General features: G+C 35.0%; 1 protein-coding gene across 1 annotated transcript in view; it reads left to right on the forward strand.

The window, feature by feature from the left end:
* Lipi (lipase I) overlaps nucleotides 1-20,939 on the forward strand; it is a 30,319-nt gene extending 9,380 nt beyond the window's left edge. The window contains exons 5-10 of the mRNA XM_035444258.1: nucleotides 946-1,035; nucleotides 1,994-2,161; nucleotides 3,401-3,505; nucleotides 5,560-5,671; nucleotides 10,819-10,995; nucleotides 19,849-20,939. Coding sequence (XP_035300149.1) covers nucleotides 946-1,035; nucleotides 1,994-2,161; nucleotides 3,401-3,505; nucleotides 5,560-5,671; nucleotides 10,819-10,995; nucleotides 19,849-19,936 — 740 coding nt within the window. The 3' untranslated portion in view covers nucleotides 19,937-20,939. The remainder of the gene's footprint in view (nucleotides 1-945; nucleotides 1,036-1,993; nucleotides 2,162-3,400; nucleotides 3,506-5,559; nucleotides 5,672-10,818; nucleotides 10,996-19,848) is intronic.
* Nucleotides 20,940-21,240: the final 301 nt, after the last annotated feature.

The raw sequence follows: 21,240 nt of genomic DNA on the forward strand, positions 1-21,240 counted from the left end.
AGCTTTGTATGTTTTGCCCCTGAATAAATCTAACATCAGCAAATCCAGGGCATCATCAGCCGAAGTGGGAATCAAGAATCACACTGGCCTGAGAGGCTGCATGTGACCTGATGTTTTTTCTTCCTGTGGTGATATCTTAGCCAGTATATCTTAGCCAGTTTCTTTGTGGACCCCAATTTGTTCCTACATAGCCTTCTGACTCACTGTCTCCTATCCTTCACATATCCATTTCAGTGGTCAAACTTCTAAACCTCTCAGTGAGAACTTCTCTAGCCAGACTACATTAAATAAACTTGCATTTTAAAGTTCAGCTTTTAAAAGTGTGCAATGTCTATCCTTGCCAGATGTTTTTCCCCTCCTTTCCATTGCATTTATTGCTTTCTGATAAGTAGTTCTCTTATTTTCTCCTATGTTTTTCTCTACTACAAAGATTTTCCTTTTTCCCCCAAAGTGTAATGGTTGTCCCACAGTAAACAGGTGAATAAAAAAATGTGTGAAATTTTTAACACATGATTTTCTTGAGAATTTTTGAGAAGGTAGTGTCTGAAAACTGCTATTTAAAGAATTGCATCTATGTACTATGGCTCATATCTGTAATGTTAGAATTTAAAAGGCTGAAGAAAGAAGATTGTTCTACATTTGAGGCCAGGCTTTGGTTACATATTGAGTTCCAAGGTAGTTTGGGATATTGCTGATATCCATATCGCAAAAGTAGGGAAAAAGGAGGAGTCGGAGGAGGGGAAGAAGGCGGGATGGGGAAGGGGGGAGGAGAGAGACAGAGGCAAGAATTTCTAGAGACACAAGAAACTGACAAAGATAAACTTGTCATTTATCATTGATTCAGACTTCTGAAGAGCAAGTTTATTAGATGTTAGCAGATTTTGCTATATGATTGCTCAAAAAACTTTATATGCTTTATAATTTTATGTCTGCCTTTTTCCCTAGGTTTAGGCATTCTAGAGCCACTGGGACATATAGATTTTTACCCAAATGGGGGAAAACAACAGCCAGGTTGTCCTACAAACCTTTTTTCAGGTATATTAAAAGTATTTTCATTTTTTTCTTTTACTGAAAATAGATTTTCATACAATGTATTCTGACTATAATTATACATGATTCAAAATGATATGGGAAAATAATTTACCAATTTGCTTTCTTAAAACCAGTGGATAATATTTTGATATCATATTTTTTGTTAATGACCTAGGGGAGTTATTGTCAAGAAATAATTTAAATTGATACCATCCAATATACATAGGTTACTAGCATATCCAACATTTGGTCAAGGATGTGTTCTTTTTTGTGTGGTTTAAACAATTTTAGTTCATCATTTTAAGCACAAAGGAACTTTCAGTTGTCTAGAAAAACACATATAGACAAAGTGTCCTAGGATTTGAGTTTTATCCCACAACTTAGCCTTTATGATCAGCATATTACCACGTATGGACAGATTTTTAACCTTGGCTACTTGGTTGTCCCATACATGGAGTGATGTGTGTGGCCTCTGAGTGTGGACTGGGGCTCACTTCAGCCCCGTGGCAATTTACTTGTGTGTGACTAGACAAGTTTGAACTAAAGGGAAAAATGTGGAAGATTGGAAAAGGGAAGTTAGGCTATGAGCTGTAACACCACTTGCCTCCAGAGACATGTTCAATCTTGGATCAAAAGTTCAGGGGTTTAGAATTAGAAGAGAAAGACACTATCGTAGTAAACATTGAAGCAGTGTGCTTGTTCTTCCTGTTACATTTAAACAGCCATACTATATGGTTTATTACTTTATGCAGATATCTTATTTATTTCATGGAAAGTAATGTCCAATTTAAGATTGTAATGGGACTTTTTAATAGGTTGAGATGCAACTGTATTGTGGTCAATATTTTGTATACAGAAGGAACACAGAATTTAATGTAACTTAATGGTCAGTTTTTCTCTAATTCACTTGAATTGCTTCCATGTTTTTACAATTGTTTTGTTTATTATTCTCACCCTTAAGGAGTTAATTACATAAAATGTGACCATCAGAGAGCAGTTTACTTGTTTATTGCAGCTTTTGAAGCAAACTGCAATTTTATTTCATTTCCTTGTGGCTCCTACGAAGATTACCAGAAAGGTTTATGTATGGACTGTGGGAAACTTTATAAAGACTCCTGTCCTAGGCTTGGTAAGGGAACTTGCATTTCTTACAATCCCTTTTGAAGATAAGTAACATCATTGTGATAGTATATTAGACTGTATTTCATATTCATCATATTCATCTGCTAATATATTATGGTTTGGGGGAAAGTATCAATGGGGATAATGGTATACACAGATTTTATATTTCCTACCATTTTCCCTAAAGAATTTGCTCACTCCTCTTTGCTATACGTACAGGCAGAAACTTCTACATTCTGCATTCTTTTACATTTAATAGGAAATCTTAGGCACAAATGAAGAGAGGTGCATCATAGCTAGCTTTACATTTGCTCCCAGCAGGTAGTCAACAATTACCTCGTCTTGGCTTAGTATAAATATATCCATATATCTTGTTAGTATCATGAAAAGCTTTTCCAGAGATGTTTGCATAGTCAAAGGTTCTCTAGGAATGGGAGATGATTAAGAGGACTGAAATGATCCCAGTGCAACAAGCTTTGCTCAGCCTTACTGCCTGTACATGGAACATTGCTATATAAAGTATGATCCATCCAGGATTTGTCAAATCCATATTTTCATAGATTTCTTCTGTCTACAAGACATAATTTGGGAATTCACTTATCTTATATTGGTAGATGGAATTGGTTTTCTGGTGGCATTGTTTTTCCAAGGATGAGCTAGTGTTAATAATTCTGAAATTTAAATGAAGTATTCTGGCTACCAGAGTAAAAAGCTTTGAGGTAGAAATAAAGAGGCACTTGAATATATTTGATATATTACTAAATTAATATTCTGTATTCACATATATAAGAAATATATTCAATACATAGAGTTTATCTGTGTATTTATGTTTATTACATAATACAACATAATACAACAATGTATATACAGGATAATTTTGGGGCTTTATTCACAGAGCTAAACTGCATGTTCAAATTTTATATAATCACTTATTCTGGTGAATTTACCAAAAACAGTTATGCATAAACTTCTGAATGTATAATATGACAAAAATCTGAATCAAGTGGATCTCGGTTATCCAGATTATGCCAAGTTCTAACAGGACTTTCAGAGACTGTGGTGACTTTTGTGAATCTTGAGTATGAGTACATAGAAAATTGATGTAAAGTATCTTACATATTTTCAAGGTACCTTTTAATCTCTATTTGATGGTGTAAATTGATAGTTAAGGACTTTAGTGATCTAAAGAGTTTGTGTGTGTGCTACTTGATGGAATTCAATCCTGTATCTATTTCTTAAATCTTAGGTAATAAAGCTAAACTATGGGAAGAAGGTTTGAAGAAAGGAATAGAAGGACAACCTCTCAGGACCATTGCATTTTTGGATACTAGCAGTCAATATCCATTCTGTAGTAAGTTGTTAGAATTTAAATAAGTGAACCATTATGTACAAGCATATGTTATTTCAGAATGACTGAAACCATGGTTATAATTACTTTTTAAGTATGGATTTGTCTTGGTTTCTAAACCTGCAAATTGAAGAATCAAGTTACTTGCTCCCAAGTACACAGTTAGCTAAGTGTAAGAAGCCAGGCAATCTCAATCATGGGAGAAAAGAATAGAAAGACAATGGAGTCAACATTTCCAAGCAATTTTAGAATCAACCCAGGATATCTCCATTTAGTTTTGAGCCCTAGTTGGCCAGGATTTCAGCACTCATATCTCCATGTTTTTGGTGCTCTTCTCCTCCTCCTCTTCTTATTTCTCTTCTCTAGCTGCTTACCTCACCTTTTCTCCTCCAACTACTCCTTGCATCAAATATTCATTCGTATTTCATAACTTCAGCTTTCTATAAATATATCTTAACTCTCCTGTGTCTCACTTTTTCTTCTCATTGTTAATTACTTCATTGCTAAAATAAAGCCTAATGATGACTTTTCAGCAGTCATTTTGGCCAATTACTTTTAAAGCTTTAGTTTTTAAAAAGTGTGTGTGTGTGTGTGTGTGTGTGTGTGTGTGTGTGTGTGTGTGTGTGTGTCTGTGTCTGTGTGTGTCTCTCTCTGTGTGTGTATGTGTGTATGTTTGCCTGTGTGTGTGTGCATGTGCACATGCTCATAAATGCTGGTGCTCACAGAGACCAAAGGTATTTTGTGGATGGACATTTCTGTCCCACCTAGTCTTAAACCCTTTCAGTCCCAAATAAACACACAGAGGCTTATATCAATTATAAATTGTTTAGCCAATGGCTAAGGATTTTTTATTGGCTACTTCTCTCTTAATTATCAGCCAATTTCTGTTAATCTGTGTATCTCCAAATGGTCTTATCTTACCAGAGAATTGCTGACATCCTACTTTCCCTGTAGCTACATGGTGTATCGATGGAGACTCACTCTCTGTGTTCATCTTCCAAGCATCCTCCTAGCCTGGTAGCCCTGCCTATACTTCCTGTCTGTACATTGGCTGAAAGAGCTTTATTTGTCAACCAATAAAAGAACCACATATTCACAGCATACAGAGGAACATCTCACATCAGTATTTGATCCCCAGGAGCTAGAATCGCAGGCATTGGTCAACCACCTGACATGTCAGCTGGGGTTCAAACTTACATATTCTGCAAGAGCAGTAGGCCTTCTAGTCTGTGAACAAAATTTCTCTAGTTCATTGTGAGCCCTTTTTGGTTTAGATTAACATATTCCTGCATATATCTAATTGATTTATAAAAGCTCCAATAAACTATACACAGTTATTTAACTTCATTACTATTCCTCAGTAGGCAAAGAAAGTGATGATTAAAGTTGGTAAGCACATTTAGCTGTATATATTAATCAGGTGATCAAGAGACTTATAATATTTACATGTGTTCCTGAAAAAGAAAATGTTATTTCATATTATTCTTTCATTTGATTTTATGTTTGGAGGCAAGTTAGAAGGTAGTGTTGATGTAACCAAATTATCACCATGCTCAAATACCATACTCAAATTGACGATTGACAGGCAGGTTCTTATTCCTCAAAACCTGACTTTTTTTTTTGGTTTCCTATAATGATGTGACTGCTAGTATATTTGCTACACTTCAGGGCAGATCCCACTCCCAGGAATAGTTGGGCACATGATCTATACTCAATGGGGAGAAAAAATTAGAAAACTCACAAAGTTGGGTATTAGGGAAGTAAGGGTGGAATATGCAGGGTGTGGGTATAGTTGGGGAGAGGTGAGCATGGATAGGGTCAGAAGAAAGTCTTTGAAATTCCTAAAGAATTATAAAAAACATTTGGAAATAACCCAATAAGAAATAGAATGCATAATCCACTGATAAAATGATTCTACCTGAAATTTTTATTTGCATACAAAATACAGGACTCTACTGCATGTACCATGTAAGCTTGTGTGTGTTTTTACATATGTGGCAAACCAAAACAATGTTTGAAATATAATATTAATAACATTCTGTATTTTTATTTTGTAGCATATTATTTTAGTCTCAGTATGGTTGCTTTGAATGAAACTATAAGAGATGGATCAATTTCATTCAGTTTACTAAACAGTCTTAAGAAATTGGAATTCCCCAGGATCTATGTGTAAGTACCAGTTATTACTTGCTCCTTTGAGAAATTAAATGCTTGCTTATTTGCATATATACACATGGTTCAATAGATAATTCAGAGTGAATTTTCTAAATGAATAGGCTTAAGTATTAGCAAATTTTACATATCATGTTCTACTCTTTCATTCTATCGGAACATATTGAATGGGCCACAAATATGGCATGACCACTAATGTTGGGGGAATGGGAGACATCCTTTCTCTCATGTTTTTAACTCTTAATTCCAATATTCCTCCTAATCATCTTGCTTGCTCACTTTCTTCAGTTTTAATAAAATATTATGTTCACAATTTTGTAACTAAAAAGATGATGCCATCAGTCAATGATAGTGACACAAATTTAACACTTAGAGAGCTCCAAATCACAAAGTTCCCAAATATATGTTGAGGTATCTTTTTTTCTCAATTCCAAATGACATTTTACATGTGCATTATTGGATATGCGTATTTCTAAAGTTACTTAATCTTCAAGTCCATTCTCAGCTGGTTTGCTGAACATCCATTTATCTCTTAGATAAATTCTTAAAATAAAATATTTCTCTTCAGCAAAAGAGTGATATAAATGTGCATTTTTTTATTGAAATTACAGTTTTCAATGTACTTGTTTAACTATATAGAAAGCAGAATATTTTTATGTCTGGTGATTAAATAAATGATATACTTTATTTATCTATCAATAGGCCATAAATGGGCTTCAACTTTAACCTGTTATTGGTGACTTTTGAGTCGTAGTAGCAACAGTTGTTATCTCCAACATTTACTGTTGTCATAGCTTAAGTAATTATAATACATGAACTGGCCAGTAGACTAAATATAATGTGTGATGAGTCTTGGATCTGAAGATATTGTGACATACAGATTAGTATGCATGACATACAGCTGTCAACTATGAAAGAGGAAAACCTCCCTGACTGGAAGGAAGTTTAGTTGTCAAACAATGGTTACAACTTCCTTAATGTCAAAATGTGATTAATATTTAATTAAAAATCTGCAATATCATACAAATATATCACCATATCACATACTAAATGTGATATGTAGCACAGAAAAAAATAAATATTTCAAATCTTGGAATCCATGAAGCAGATCACAAGAAAAAAGTTCATGTTGGCAAAATACTGAAAAATCTTCATAGTGAAGTAAAACTAAGAGCTTCCATCGTGGATGCTATATGGTCATTCTCAGAAATGAAATACTGGCTCAATATCAAGCAAGTAAAAATTGAGATAAATATCTTAATATTGTATTCTAATAAGTACAATTAGTAGTGATATGAAAATGCTAATGTAAAACTATTTTTTCTTAAGTTTTCACCTCCTTTCAGTCACTCAAAGAAGATATAGACCATATATAAGAATCTTGATCTAAATTCCTTATTTCTGTCAAGTCCATATTAAGAGAACTTTTCAATGTATTTTCATGTGTATTGTATGTTATAATACTAAGTGCTATTCAGTAAATAGTTCATTAATATGTATCTCTTATATTGTTTATCATTATTAAAAATAAACTTTTAAATTAATTCACTTATTCAGCACATTACTTATAGCTAAACATATTCAGATGTTTTAAGAATGTTGGGGGACTCAAACTGAAATAGCATTTTTGTTCAGAAAGAAGTCACAAAACACTGGTGGAGGCTAATCAATAATTGCATCTGAGTAGAGGGTTTCATGATAGATTACCACTTAATGTTCTGTCAGAAGGCAGAAAAGTAGTAAACACATTTGAAAGTAATGTAATCCCATAAGCAAACTGGGAGAAGTTGCTTTCAAAGGCCCAGAGAAAACAGTGACTATACTCATAAATAGCACAGAGACCAACCTCCTAATGAAATTGCTTCATTTTTTTCCAGTAGGTCAAGAAATTTGTTGTGATTTACTTTGAAAACAGTTACACACTGTGAAATAGTGATGGATTTTGCTCATAATGGATTCAGTATATAAACGATGACATTATTAGTACATGTATACTTATTATAATATGTTCACATAAGCTTGGCTATTGTATTCTACTAGAGTTAATGGGCATTTGAACTTTTGTTTCAATGCTAGAAGAATCAAAGAATCTTAAAAGACCAAGCATTCCCCTTTCAAGACCTGAAACAGGAATATTTGTTCTTTATACAAAATGCACAATATTATACAAAGAAAAATTAGGATCACCTATGATTATTGAATGTATGAATGCTGAACTCGACAGTTGCACTATAATCGCTCTTCTTCTTCTTCTTCTTCTTCTTCTTCTTCTTCTTCTTCTTCTTCTTCTTCTTCTTCCTCCTCCTCCTCCTCCTCCTCCTCCTCCTCCTCCTCCTCCTGATCCTCCTTGGCCCTTTCCTCATCCTCTTCATTCTTCCCTCCTCACCCTCCCTTCTTCTTATACAGAACCTGTGCATAATGTATGTTTTGTTTCATTTTTTATTAGTAAATTAAGACTTGTGCTGGCTCATGATTTTCATACACACTCTTGTGGTGTGGTCATTCTTTCAATGTCACTAAAAAGTACTTGGTTATTAATTACAGTCTGATTTGAAATGGAATGTTTTGTAAACTTAGGATTTTATTTATTTATTTTTCTATATTGATTGTGCACATTTGTGGGTATGTGTATGTGGGGAGGGTGCACAAGTATTGAGTCTCTGCTCTCATCACGTGGCTTCCAGGAATGAAAGACAGACTGTCAGGTTTGGTAGCCTTTACCCACTAAGCTATATCACCTGCCCTCATGGTAGGCTTTTAAATAAGAAATATGGCTACTAGATGTTCAGATTAGAGCAGTCCATCCAATGAATTATAGTTAGATTAAAGGAAATTTTAGAGTCTTCATAATTTAGAGTTTCATTTGAGTGATGGACGATGGGAACTAGACAAATTCAGTGGAATAAAAACAATAAAAACAAAGACTGAGAGAGATTCTAGAGGTTCTAAGGTTTCCAAATCTATGTGTGATTTGTTTTTATGATATATCTGAAGCGTGAAATAAAAAAGTAAACCAGTCTAGAATACATCAAAATATTTAAAATCTCTCTTCCATAACAAACCATTATGTGTAGAGGGTTCTATGGAAAGTATCCAATTTAACCATTCAATAAATGTTTTTGAGAGAGTACACTGGCAAGGAAGCATGCTAAGCAGTGGGAGGGAAGGAAAGGGATGAGACCAGAAGGTAAGGGAAAGGAAAGGAAGAGAAGGGAAAGCAAGGGTGGGGAAGTTAAGGGAGGGGAAAGGAGAGGAGAAGAAAGGAGAAGAGAAAAAGAGAGAAGGAGAAACCCTTGATATTGAGGAAATAGTAATTCAGGCAGTTGGAACCCCTTGGGAAAATGTGAATTTTTAGGTAACATATTCCTATCTGGCTGTGCTTCAGGAGCTCTGAGAAACCTGGATATTGTTGTAGGGAGTATTCCTGTTTGGAGGGACTGCTGACCAAACCTGCTTAGGGCTGGCCAAAGGTGCCGTTGACCACTCCTGCTTGGGCGTGCTCAGAGTGACGTAGCAATAGTTGAAGTAGCAGAGAGGCGCACACGAGGCTCTCTTTTCTCTCTCCCACCTGGATGAGCAGACATCAGCTCCCATGTAAACCTGGTCACTGGCCCTTGCATGAGTACTATCTCATCCTCTTCACCACATTAGGGCCCCAAAATAACACACAGAAATTAATATTAGATACAATGCTGCTGGCCACTGACTAGGATTTCTTATATGCTAGCTCTGTCTTAAGTATCAACCATTACCATTAATCTATATATTTTTATAAAGACTTAGCTTATTGAGGATGCTAGCCTTATGTGTCCTGTCTTCCCAGGGATCACATGGCTATTCTGTCCTTGCTACATTTCCCAGAATCCTCCTCAGCTCTTAGGCCATGTATCTTGCTTCCCTATTGGCCAACAGTGCTTTATTTATTAATCAATAAGACAAACATATACACAGAAAGACTAAAGACACACCCAGTGAAGTTATATTCTGGGAGAAAGTGGGTAACCCTACCAGGGTGAGAGCAGAGATGAACTTTGAAGGGAATGGTGACATCCTTTGGAGGGCTTACCTTCTGTGGAGGATAATAGGGAAAGTAGGACAAAAGTCAAGCGTCGTAGGAAATGTTTGGGCTTCCATGTGCTGCTGTGTTGCTCTCTGTTCTAGACAGACCTTGCCTTTGCTCCAGCAGAGTTTTCTGCATAAACATTTTTTGTTCAAGGAAGATTTCCATGTTCTTTCCTTTTTTTCCCAGCCTTCCTTTTCTCCTCCCGATTTACTTCTCTCTTTTGACCTAAATCTTGTGGTTCCTCTGGTCCAACTTGCTTATGCCATTAATTTCAGCTACAAAGAGATGACAATAGAGAGGGCCCTATTTCATTTGGATTTGGACAATACTATAATGATGGGAATTTATTTAATTTTTTTCATTTTACATACCAACCCCTGTTCCCCCTTCCTCCCCTTCACCCATCCCAACCCTCTCCTCCCCCCCATCATGGACTCTGGGAATTATTTTAATAGGCCCATATTTCTGGCACAAGACAGGTGAAGAATTGGAGGAGAAGTAATAAACATAATTTACAAATATGGTTTTACATAGCACATGACTAACTAATAGCTATGTGAATTCTAGAAAGCATTTTGTGTGGTTTGAACCTCAGTTTTCTTACCTTAAAATGACCATTCTTATGATATCCTAAATAGAATGTTGCTGGCTAAATAAGGTCTTCCAAGTGTATGCTTGAAGAACTGTTACTATTTTTGATACATTGAGAGTGTATGTGAAATTATGCCTATAAAATATTACTTTTACTTTTCATCTTAAATCTCACTATCTTACTGACTTTTCCTTAAGGAAAAATATTCTAAACGGGGTTGGAGAATAACATTTTTTTAAATTGAACTCCTAGTCAATTGAAGGAATTGTGATGGCTAAAGAATAATGTGGAAATTCAAATACAGGTTAAACAGTCTTAGACAGAATATGTCTCCACATGCTGGTATGGGAACACATATATCCCCATTGTTATTTTAGTCTGTCTTGTCTTCCCTATAAAATTGTCCCCCATTTTCATTAGTATTACATTGATTAAAAAACTATGTTTAATTTTATTAATATACTGAGAATATCACATTTTTCTGCTTAGGAAAAGGCAACCATCTGATAATATTCAAGAAGTTAAGCTCCTTGCTCAGTTTGTAACAGATATTGTGGACGTTTCATGCATTTTTATGACATACTTGCAGTCTTCAGATTTGTACTGTTCCACATGCCGATACAGATTCCAGAGTCTCATGTTAAAGTCGCTTACATACCCAGAAAGGTATGAAATCTAAATTTTGATTACACTATTTTGTCTTAATATGTAAAATGCTCTTTAAGTTTTTGTTAAGAATTTATGTGTGCAAATGCTCATTAATTTTGTTATAAAAGGATCTCAAAATGTTTCTAAAAAGACATAAATGAATTTTTTTTTGTCCTAAGTGATATTTACGATAGTTTAGAGTTACATTATCTGGACAACAGAAAAAACACACATAATAATTTCATAAGGTATTGTAAAGTTGGTGAATTGACACAATATACCCCTTAAAGGTTTATCAATATTTTCTTTTGTTTTTTCTTTGCTTGTTTTTAGCTCAAAAAACAGTTCTATTAGAGTTTGACAGAAAAAGAACAGGAGAAGCCAGCTGTAAATCTCAGCAGCTGCAATGAGGATCAAGACAGAGAAGTAGAAAAGGAGAGAAAGAGAGAAATCATGCTAGGGTTGACCACAAAGTCCCAAGTGGGATTCTTAACACCATTGAGAAAGTCAAGCATTGCCCTATGCAACTGTGACCCCTGTGTTGGAGGAAGAGACACAGGGGAATCATGGGACTTGATGGCCATCCGGGCTAGTCAACTCAGTAATCTCCAGGTTCCACAAGACATCATATCCCAGGGATATAAGGAAGGAAATGGTAGGGGAAGATACTAACATCATCTCTGGCCTCTGCCTGAGCACACACAGGTAAATACACCACACATGCACGCGTGCATACATGCATATCCCATGCATAGATACATACACCACACATAAACATATGCAAACATGCATATCCCATACATATCCCACATGCACATAATAAAAGAAGTGGTTTGTGGATTGATTGTAATCTCTTTAGTTGTTTTTAAGATTTCTACTTTCATTCACTTTTTTATTCATATATACATATGAATTCCTAGCTATCTTTTATAAAAGTGAAGTGCAGAGGATAAGTGTTTGTACACAGTAATAACAAAAGCATATGTGATTGTGTGTGTGTATAGTGATATATAATGCCTGTGTATGAATGCATGATACATGCATATATTTGTGTGTTGAGGCAAGAGGTCAACCTTAGATATCATTCTTCAAGTGCCATTCACATTTTGTGGAAGATAGGATCTCTCACCGGCATCACAATAATGATCCCTAGAGATCTGCGTCTCTCTCTGCCTCTCCAGTGTTGAACTTATAAGATAACATTGTGTTAGCCTTTTAAAGTGAGAACTAGGGATCCAATTCAAGACCCCCATATTTGTGCTACTGACTGATAGAGCTGTTTCCCAAACTGAGAACATGCATTTAGATGAGTTCTACATTCACAGAAGAATGTTGGAAATTAATTTAAATGCAAATCATCTTACAAATTTCGGTTGATAATATACATGCATTCAAAAATCAGTAAAGTGCTATTATACTAACAAAAGGCAGTTTTCATTGTCCCTGTGGTTGGAATGTATGCAAAAGAAATGAAAACCAATACAAATCCAAGCAAGAACAATTACTACCATCATTCCTTACAAATATGTGGTTGAAGCAGAATGTCATATCTTGAAGGACAAAGTATTAAGTTTTCATCTATATCTGATTTGGTATTTATTTTTAAAATAAATGACAATTTCCAGTAATAAATAAATTTATTCATTGCAGAGCATTTGGAAAATTTGTTTCATATGTAATGTTTCTGCTTTTGCATCAGTATTTTCTCATTTCATTTTTTATGTAGAAATAGGTTGCATAAGTACTCTTTCATAAGTAAGAAATAGGGAAAAGCCATTTCTATATGCTCCAGTGCATAAAACACACAGGCATGGGATTTTCTTTTCCAAAACCTAAACTGCGGATGGATTATGATTATTTACTAGATTGAAAAAAAATGTATGCCATTCTTTTGACCCAGAAAATGAAAATTTAAAACACATCTTCTGGTGTTGCATGACAAATAAAATATCCAGAAACAGATACTGGGATTCAAGCTTCAAGTTGAAGATCAGAGCAGCAAAGCAGACAAGCCAGTAGATGTTACTTCTACCTAGCTGAAATGGCAATCCTGTGTTCATGAATACTCAGAAGCAAAATCTCTCAGTTCCTGTCTCCTCCTGCCTTATTCCTTTTCTCTTCGCATCCATATCCTCCCGTCTCCACCTCCTTAATGCTGGGATTAAAGGCTTGTGATCCCAGGTGCTGAGATCATCTTGGTGTGAGCTGTTTCTTTAGGATTAGATCAACTTGAACTGACAGAAATCTGTCTACCTCTTAATCCTGAGTCTTGGGATTAAAGTTGTGTACAACCACCGCTTAGCTCTATAATCAATCAATTGATCAAAATTTTTATCACCACTGCCTGATCCCTATAGCTTGCAGCTGGCTTTGCTTTCTGAATCCCCAGCCAAGCTTTAATAAAGGATACATAATAGATCACCAAAGGTCATCTCATTCAAATCACCACAACCAGGTTGGTTTTTGGTTTTGTAATATTAAGCCTGCTTGATTGGCCTCTTGTTTTTCACTTCTAGTTTTTTAATAGGTATGCAAATATAGGTTGTTGATAATTTCCATTTCTTAAAAAACACTGTGAGGTCAACTCTGCTATTCAATTTGGGCATTTGCACATTAATTAATTAAGAGTAATGTCAGCGCAGTGCAATTCTAGCTTTGACTTTTTGTTTTCTATTTGTCCTGTTGGTTCCCTGCTCATTATTTCTCATCATCTTTCTTTGGATAAATTGAGGCATTATATAATTTCATTGCTTCTTTGTTTGGATCTGTGAATGGTTTCCTTGGAGTTTATATTATAATATTTTGTTTATAGAAATCTACTTTCAAATGATTTTAACAGTTCACATAGGAGAATCTTACAGTACTCTGCTTTTATTTTTCATTGATAAATTTCTGCTGTTGTTGGGAAATCTTTTCCTTTAAAATGTCCTAAAAATTCATAATAAACTCTACTATTTCTATTTAAACAGTTAGTCTATGAAAGAGATAACAAGACTTAGAGATGTGTGTGTGTGTGTGTGTGTGTGTGTGTGTGTGTGTGTGTGTGTGTAGTATATGTGTGTGTACATATATCTTCAAGTGTGAATGCATGTGCTTGTTTGTGTACATGTGCACATGTGTGTGAATGTGTCTTATAAAGGATAGGTATAAAACAAGAAATTTTTCTTAGTCACTTCTGATTTTTTTGATACATACTCTTTCATTGAATCCAGAGCTCATGGATTCTGTCACACAGCTCTAACAGCAGTATCCAGGGATTGGCCATCTCTCTGTGCAGCCCCTAGTACTTGGGTTGTAGACTTGTACTGCAGCCTGCGGCTCTTACATTTGTGTGGGATTTCAAACTTGGGTTCTCGTACTTACATGGAAAGAACTTTGCTAAGTGGGACTTCTCCTCAGCCCCCTTTTAGATGTTTTTTGTTTGTTTTATTTTTTAAAAGAAGCATCTTTTCACCCACTTTAACTTACTTTCTAGAGTGGTTTCCATAACATTTTTTCTACCTGTGTAAATTCCTTATGTTTTTTTCATCCCGTAAGATAATATTTCTGGGCATAGAATTCTAGTGTGACAAACTTTACCTTCAGTACTGCCAGTGGCCATGTCAGAGGAGCAGCAGGTGGCACTAGCACTTCAGGTATTCAGTCCACCAGAAAGCAAGGCACTGATGGGTGAATCTCAAATAGGCAAGGCCCTGAGGGCTGTTCCTCCAGAATGTCTCTTGTTACTGCTGTGCTGTATGTATTTGAGGCTGCCATTTTTCTCTGGTAGTCTGACATGGTGTGAGTGGGTGTGACGGGATCCCCACTGCCTTTAATGTGGTGTGATTATCTCATGGAGATATCTTGTTCTACTGGGCATTTTTACCTGAGGATTAGTATGAAGATGGTTTCCTCTTAAACTGTGCTGTTTAATTGAAGTAATGATTTTATACAATAGTAGTAGTGTTAGTTTAAATAGAATTTTGGTGATTAAGGATTTCTTACAGATATAGTATTGGAATGTGATAGTGATTAGTTTAGTGGGAAAATTAATATAGGTAAAGATAAGCTATAGTTTTGTTCCCATCCCTGGTAGAGCAGGGGCTCCAGAGGCTAGAAAATAAGAACAAGAAAGTATCACTCAGCTGGAATTTATGAGTTTCTCTTGAGAAGCCATATAAACTATGGTTTAGATGAATGATTAAGGGAAACAACTGATTGCCAGAAGCTAGGCTAGCTCAAGTTCTTTTAATGTTAATGTTGAGAGTTGTGTTCAGGGGTTTCAGTGTACATCACAGCTAACAACACAAAACTTTAAATAATGACTTAAGGTTAGGTTAAGATGCTTTTGTTAATGGCTTTGAGGTAGAAAATCTTGGGAAATAATTTAAAGTTTAGAGAGACACACTTTTAATAGTTGAGAGAGGGACTAACTGAGGTCAAAGAACCAAAACAATGGCAACCTGGCTATTGCTGGCTGACATACCTTTCTTGCTAGAGTGGGTTGGTGATCAAAGGTGATGATTAATTCCTTGTACCCATTTCTACCCCCAGCTTCCTGATTAAAAAAAAAAAAAACCTTTTGATGAGTGGGTATGCACCATGAATATTTAAAGTAGAAATTACTGTTTTTCATATATCTAAGTTGAGATTGTGATTCTCTTAAGATAAGTTTTTGAGATAAATGATTAAGTGACTGGTCCCTTCTTTGCAACTGCAAAATGCAGCCTGCCAGTAAAAGAACTGGGTGAGAAAAATACCTTGCTTGCTTACATTCTGTTAATTTGTAACAAGTTGCTTCACATGAATGTATGTGAGTCCTTGGGGATAATTTTTCACCTGTAATACACACAATGTTTATTCATGTGAGGGAAATGGGGGACATGTTACTCTTTTATTTGTGCTCATTGTAATTACTCACTTAAAATAGAATGAAACCACCCTGTAATTTTTATGTTGCTTGAAAGATTTTGTTGGGGTAAAAAAGCCATAAGGGAAAAAAAAAACAAAAAAAAACCAAAAAAAAAAAACAAGGGAAGGAAGATCTGAGAAAGTAGTGTGGAAGGAGGATCAGGAAAGAGACAAAGAAGGGAAACATCAGGGTAGAAGAAAAGAGCAACAACAACGACAAAAGAATAAGCATAGTAGAATAAGCAAAAAAAGGAATAATAAAATGAGAAAAGCCCTCAGGTGTCCGTCTGTCTGGACAGTGGTTTGCCTGCTCAGCATCGCCCCTTCAGTTTCTCTGACCTGCTGTAGGCTTGCCATTCATCAATATCCTAGATGAGATCCTGACATGCTGGAGGGGTGGTGTGTGTGTGTGTGTGTGTGTGTGTGTGTGTGTGTGTGTGTGTGTGTGTGTGTGTGTGTGTGTGTGTGTGTGTGTGTGTGTGTGTGTTTTCCCTTTTCACTGGCCCCAGAGAATTAAGTTTTACTCCCTCAGATAAAAAAGTCAATTGAGTGAGTTATCCACTGACTTCATGGCTCCCCCTTCAATCCCTGAGCTGCTAAAGGTGGGTCCTATCAGCAGCTCAGTACTTTTATAGGTTGCTACATTGTTTTCTGCATTGATTATATTAAGAAATCTATTACTATCCTTTATTGGTTTCCTCTAAAAATGACAACTTATTTTCTCTGGATAATCAATAATTTTTTACTGAGTTGGGACAGTTAGATATGCCTAGTAATTTTACTCAAATTTTTAGATTATTATCATGAATGATTAATGATAACATCATAGAATAATATCTTTAAAGAGTAAAAGGTAAAAACAGTATTCTTTTTTGAAAGAATTTCATAAATGAATTTTTGTCTTTGGAGTCCATTGCCCATGGACCTGCAGATTGATAGTTTATTCTTTTTTGTTTTAAATAAGATTCCACCTAAAGTTTCACCTAGGCCTTGGATTTATTTTTGCTTCCGTATCACTTTTCTATCTTCTTTGGGGATTCCTATTTCAGTGTTTAATCTCATCCTAGGACTCACAACTGTTCTCTTAAATTTCCTGGATTACACGTTCTCTCTACATCTAATTTTGGGGAGTTTGGGTTGATATTTTGCTGTTTACTGGTCTTTTCTTCTATAACTTCAATCTGTTGTTAGTCCTGTGTAGCAGTATTCAGTTCAAACATGGTCTTCAGATCTGGAAGTATGATTTGTATTTTTACACTTTATATCTGTTTTTAACTTTTTGAGCACATGAATTGAAGGTATAGTAACTAATAGAGTATGTTTGTGTTGCTTACCACATTTGTTTTAATAGGTTAAAACTCTTGCTCATATGGCTCCATCTTCTCTTTCTTTGCTTGCCAGCAAATTACTTACAAAGCCAGAAAGAGAATAATCAGGGCCACATACACTTCCGGTATTTATTTGTTTACTTCATGTATTTGGTGCTGAACTTTGAACCCTGGGCTTTGGTCCTGCCCTACTAATTCTCTCAGTTTGAGCTTTATCCATTTGCCTACCTGGTCTTTTTGGATTAGATGCTAAACATTGTATGTTTTATCATATTGGATACTCTGTAAATATTTTCTCATAAATGCAAATTTTCTGCAAATATTTTTGAGGCTGGTTTTGTAGAAGCTATTATTAAATTACATTTTGGCAGATGTTCTTTAGAAGGACTTGTTTCAGGGTGTACTAGGCAGATCTGGAGAAATATTAAGCCTGCATTTGTTTACTTCCACCTTGTAAGCATAAATTATCTAGCTAGTGACATGTAAGTTGTGATTTATCCCTGTCTGGCAGTTAGGATCAGGTATATTTCTGTCTCTGTATTAATGCTTAAAAATAACTCTTTAAGTCACTTTACAAAAGAATATTAGAAAAGTTGATGTGATGTATCATGCAAAAGTCTCAGAGAGATATTTAAAATAAGCAAAATATTTTTATTTTTATGTTACATATGGATTGCAGCTAAAACTAGAGGAGATTTAACTTTAGATGTTATCTTTGAATCACTTCCATTGTTAATAAAGTTTGTTTTCATCAATGTAATATTTTCCTTTGTGTTAATCTGTAATAAGAAAAATATTAGAAATGTAATATTCAATGTGCATGCTGAACTTAAAAATATATAAAACATTCCTTCTTTGGGATGCTTTAACAAATACACATTTTCTTTGAATTTTCATAAGAAAGAAGAAATATTAATTATATAAAATAAAAGGCTTCAAAATTAGTTATGACAACTCACAATGTAAAGAGAAAGAATAGCAAACTTTCTCATATATATTGGCAAAGCTGAAGGTTGGCAGGCCTTAAACATCTTCTTAAACTGTTCTTATAATGTTGTACAAGCTTTATTAAGTGAGGTCTACATAATAGCACATATATTGTAAAACTTAACATATATATTCTCTAGGTCAGCACTGATCCATGGTGATTAGCTTGTGAACTTCTGTTCTGTTTATAAAGAAAATAAATGACAATGTTGCTTTGCTCATATACTTTAGACATGCAATCTGGGAAGGCACTGAGTAGCTGAGGTAACTTTTTCATTTATAGATCTAACACATTTTACACATTAAAAATAGTGTAAAAACAAGGCAGAAGAAATTCAAGTATTGAAGGCATATTCATACATAAGTACAGCTGAATAGAGAAAGAATTTGTGTGTTTGGGGAACTACAATATTTCCTCAACTTCTCTCCAGTTCTTAAAGATTTTATTTTTAATTTATTTTATGTGTATGTGTTTTGCCTATAAGGGCATCTCTGCATTACTTGCATGTAGTACCTGCAGATGCCAGAAGAGGGCATCTGATGCTCTGGAACTGTCTACATCTCAAGTTGTTGCAGGAATCAAGCCCCTAGGGTCCAAGCAATTCACAATTATAGGGCTACAGTGTGAAAATGAAAGCTATAAGCAGCCTTTAGTATTTTAAATGGGAAGCACTATACTGTTCCCTACTCATTTCCATAACAATAGGTGCTTATATTTTATATGCAAACATAAAATTTATGTCTTGTGAAAATTAAGAAATTCAAATGCAGTCTGCTCTTAATTTGCAATATTGATAGCTGTAGTGGTTCATGACTGTGGTCTCTGAATACAGAGGACATAGCAGAAGGTTTAAAGTGAATTCAAGGCCAACCTGAGCTATATGACAAGACATGGTTAGAACAAACAAGCAAACAAACATCACCCAGTAGTATTTCCACCAACTTAGGAAGTTGGAACATATGTAACTCTGGAGCCTGTCACATAAAAGTAAGATAATCTGTGTGGTCAATTTGACTTCTCTTGACTTAGTAACCGTAGATGAATAAAAAATATATGTTATTTCTACCATGTTTTATTTTCCTGTGTCTTTTTTTATTTTCAAGTTTTTCCAAATATTAACAGAAAAAAACAAGCAACGGGACAAGTTTCTTAATTAACCATAGTGGTTTAATCTATTAGCCATCTCAAGCACTGTATACATGTTCTCATTAAAATGTACAATATATTACTTGATGGTGTTTCAATTTTAATGAATGGCAAATAGAGTTAAGGAAAAGAATATAGATAAAATATATCTTATATGTCACTCTATCTCTCTGGTAGTAGTCTAGATGTAGCTATAAGGGATGATAGCTACCTTAAAGTTGAATTCAGGAAGGGACTGATTTCAATAGCGCTGTCAATCCTATACCATGTGAATAGCCTGTGATGTAACAGAGACAGAAGTGGAAAGGGAGAATTATTTTCTTCCTCAGAAGCATTATATCTATGTCATCCCACTAACACAGATGAGACAAGTGGATTCAGGTCTATGGGATTGTTCCAACTTCCTACTTTTGGAAAATTAGCTCGTTACAGATTTAGAGTATCCTAATATTTACATGAAAAGGAAATAAAATTGCAATTTTACTAATAACTGTTTCCCTTTTTGCTTCTCTTTCAAAGACCACCACTCTGTAAGTTTAATTTTGTACTTAAGGAAAGAACAATGACAGAGCTTCAGCTAGGTGCCTGTAAGACACAGATGGTGTGAATGCCTTCTTTCATCCAGTCTAAAGTTGTGGACTAAAGAATTTGTCAGCTGCAACAATGTAACCGGCCATTGTTTTGGAATGAACTAGGCAATCTGTAATTCAGGTGTATCTGTTTTAACACACTGTGGAGAATCCAAGATAAGAAAACATAATATGCCTATGATAAAAAAACATTCTAAATATATTCTAAAGCTGTTTGTTTATCCTTATCTGCTTCCTATGTGCATTTTAACATTGAGGGCTTATACCTGCTACGTATCCTAATAAGTGAATACAATAAAAACATATGTTTTAGTGGGAAATGACAAGTTTAGTGAGTAGAAGAAAATCAATATCATGGTACCTCTCTGTTGTAAAAAAATGACTTATTTTAATTTGAAATTTATTGTTTAGTGAAATAAGTTGGGTTAATGTGAAACTTGTGAATACAAATTATTTTTATGTGGTGCAAATAAGATCATTGTGCTATTGTGCCCAATAAGCTAATAATTCATGGACCTATGATACTTAAGATGAAACCCCAAATCCATAACTTAATGATGTGACTTTGAGTAGATTAATTTAATTCATTGTGTTTCTATGTTCTCTAAGAAAGTTTGTGAGATTTACCCAGCAAAACTATGAATAGTGTCTGTTGACCATAATGATAAAATAAACATGATTATAGCTAGCAGTTACATGGTTATGCTGTTGGAACGTAGTAACCCATCCAATTGTATAAAACCTCATGAAACTTGTCTTGTTACATAACTGATGAAGACTCCAGCATAAAGATGCTGAGTATCCCATGTATACCTCACATTCGATTAAAGATGTCAGATATATGTCAATTATCTTGTTAATCTCTTTCATCAACTTGTGTTAGTAATGTGAGGAGCTAGATTAATTACCACCATAATTTGGAATACTCAGTGCTTAGCTCTGGGTCTCTGTTTTTGCTTCCATCAGCTACTTGATGAAGGCTCTCGGATGGCATTTAAGGTAGTCATCAATCTCATTATTGGGGAAGGACATTTAAAGTAGCCTCTCCATTAGTGCTTAGAATCTTAGTTGGGGTCATCCTTCTGGATCTCTGTACATTTCACTAGTGTTAGATTTCTCTTTAAATCTATAATGGCTCCCTCTAAATTTCTCTTTTCTTGCTCTCCTCTATTCTTCCCCTGACTCAGTCTTCCTGATCCCTCATGTTCTCCTCCCCCTTCTCTTCTCCCCTTCTCTTTTTTTCTAACCCCCACCTCTGTGCTCCCAATTTGCTCAGGAGCTCTTTTCCCTTTCCCCTTCTTCAGGAGACCATGTATGACTC

Source organism: Cricetulus griseus, chromosome 4 (genome assembly GCF_003668045.3).
Source record: "Cricetulus griseus strain 17A/GY chromosome 4, alternate assembly CriGri-PICRH-1.0, whole genome shotgun sequence".
NCBI classification, from domain to species: Eukaryota; Metazoa; Chordata; class Mammalia; order Rodentia; family Cricetidae; genus Cricetulus; species Cricetulus griseus.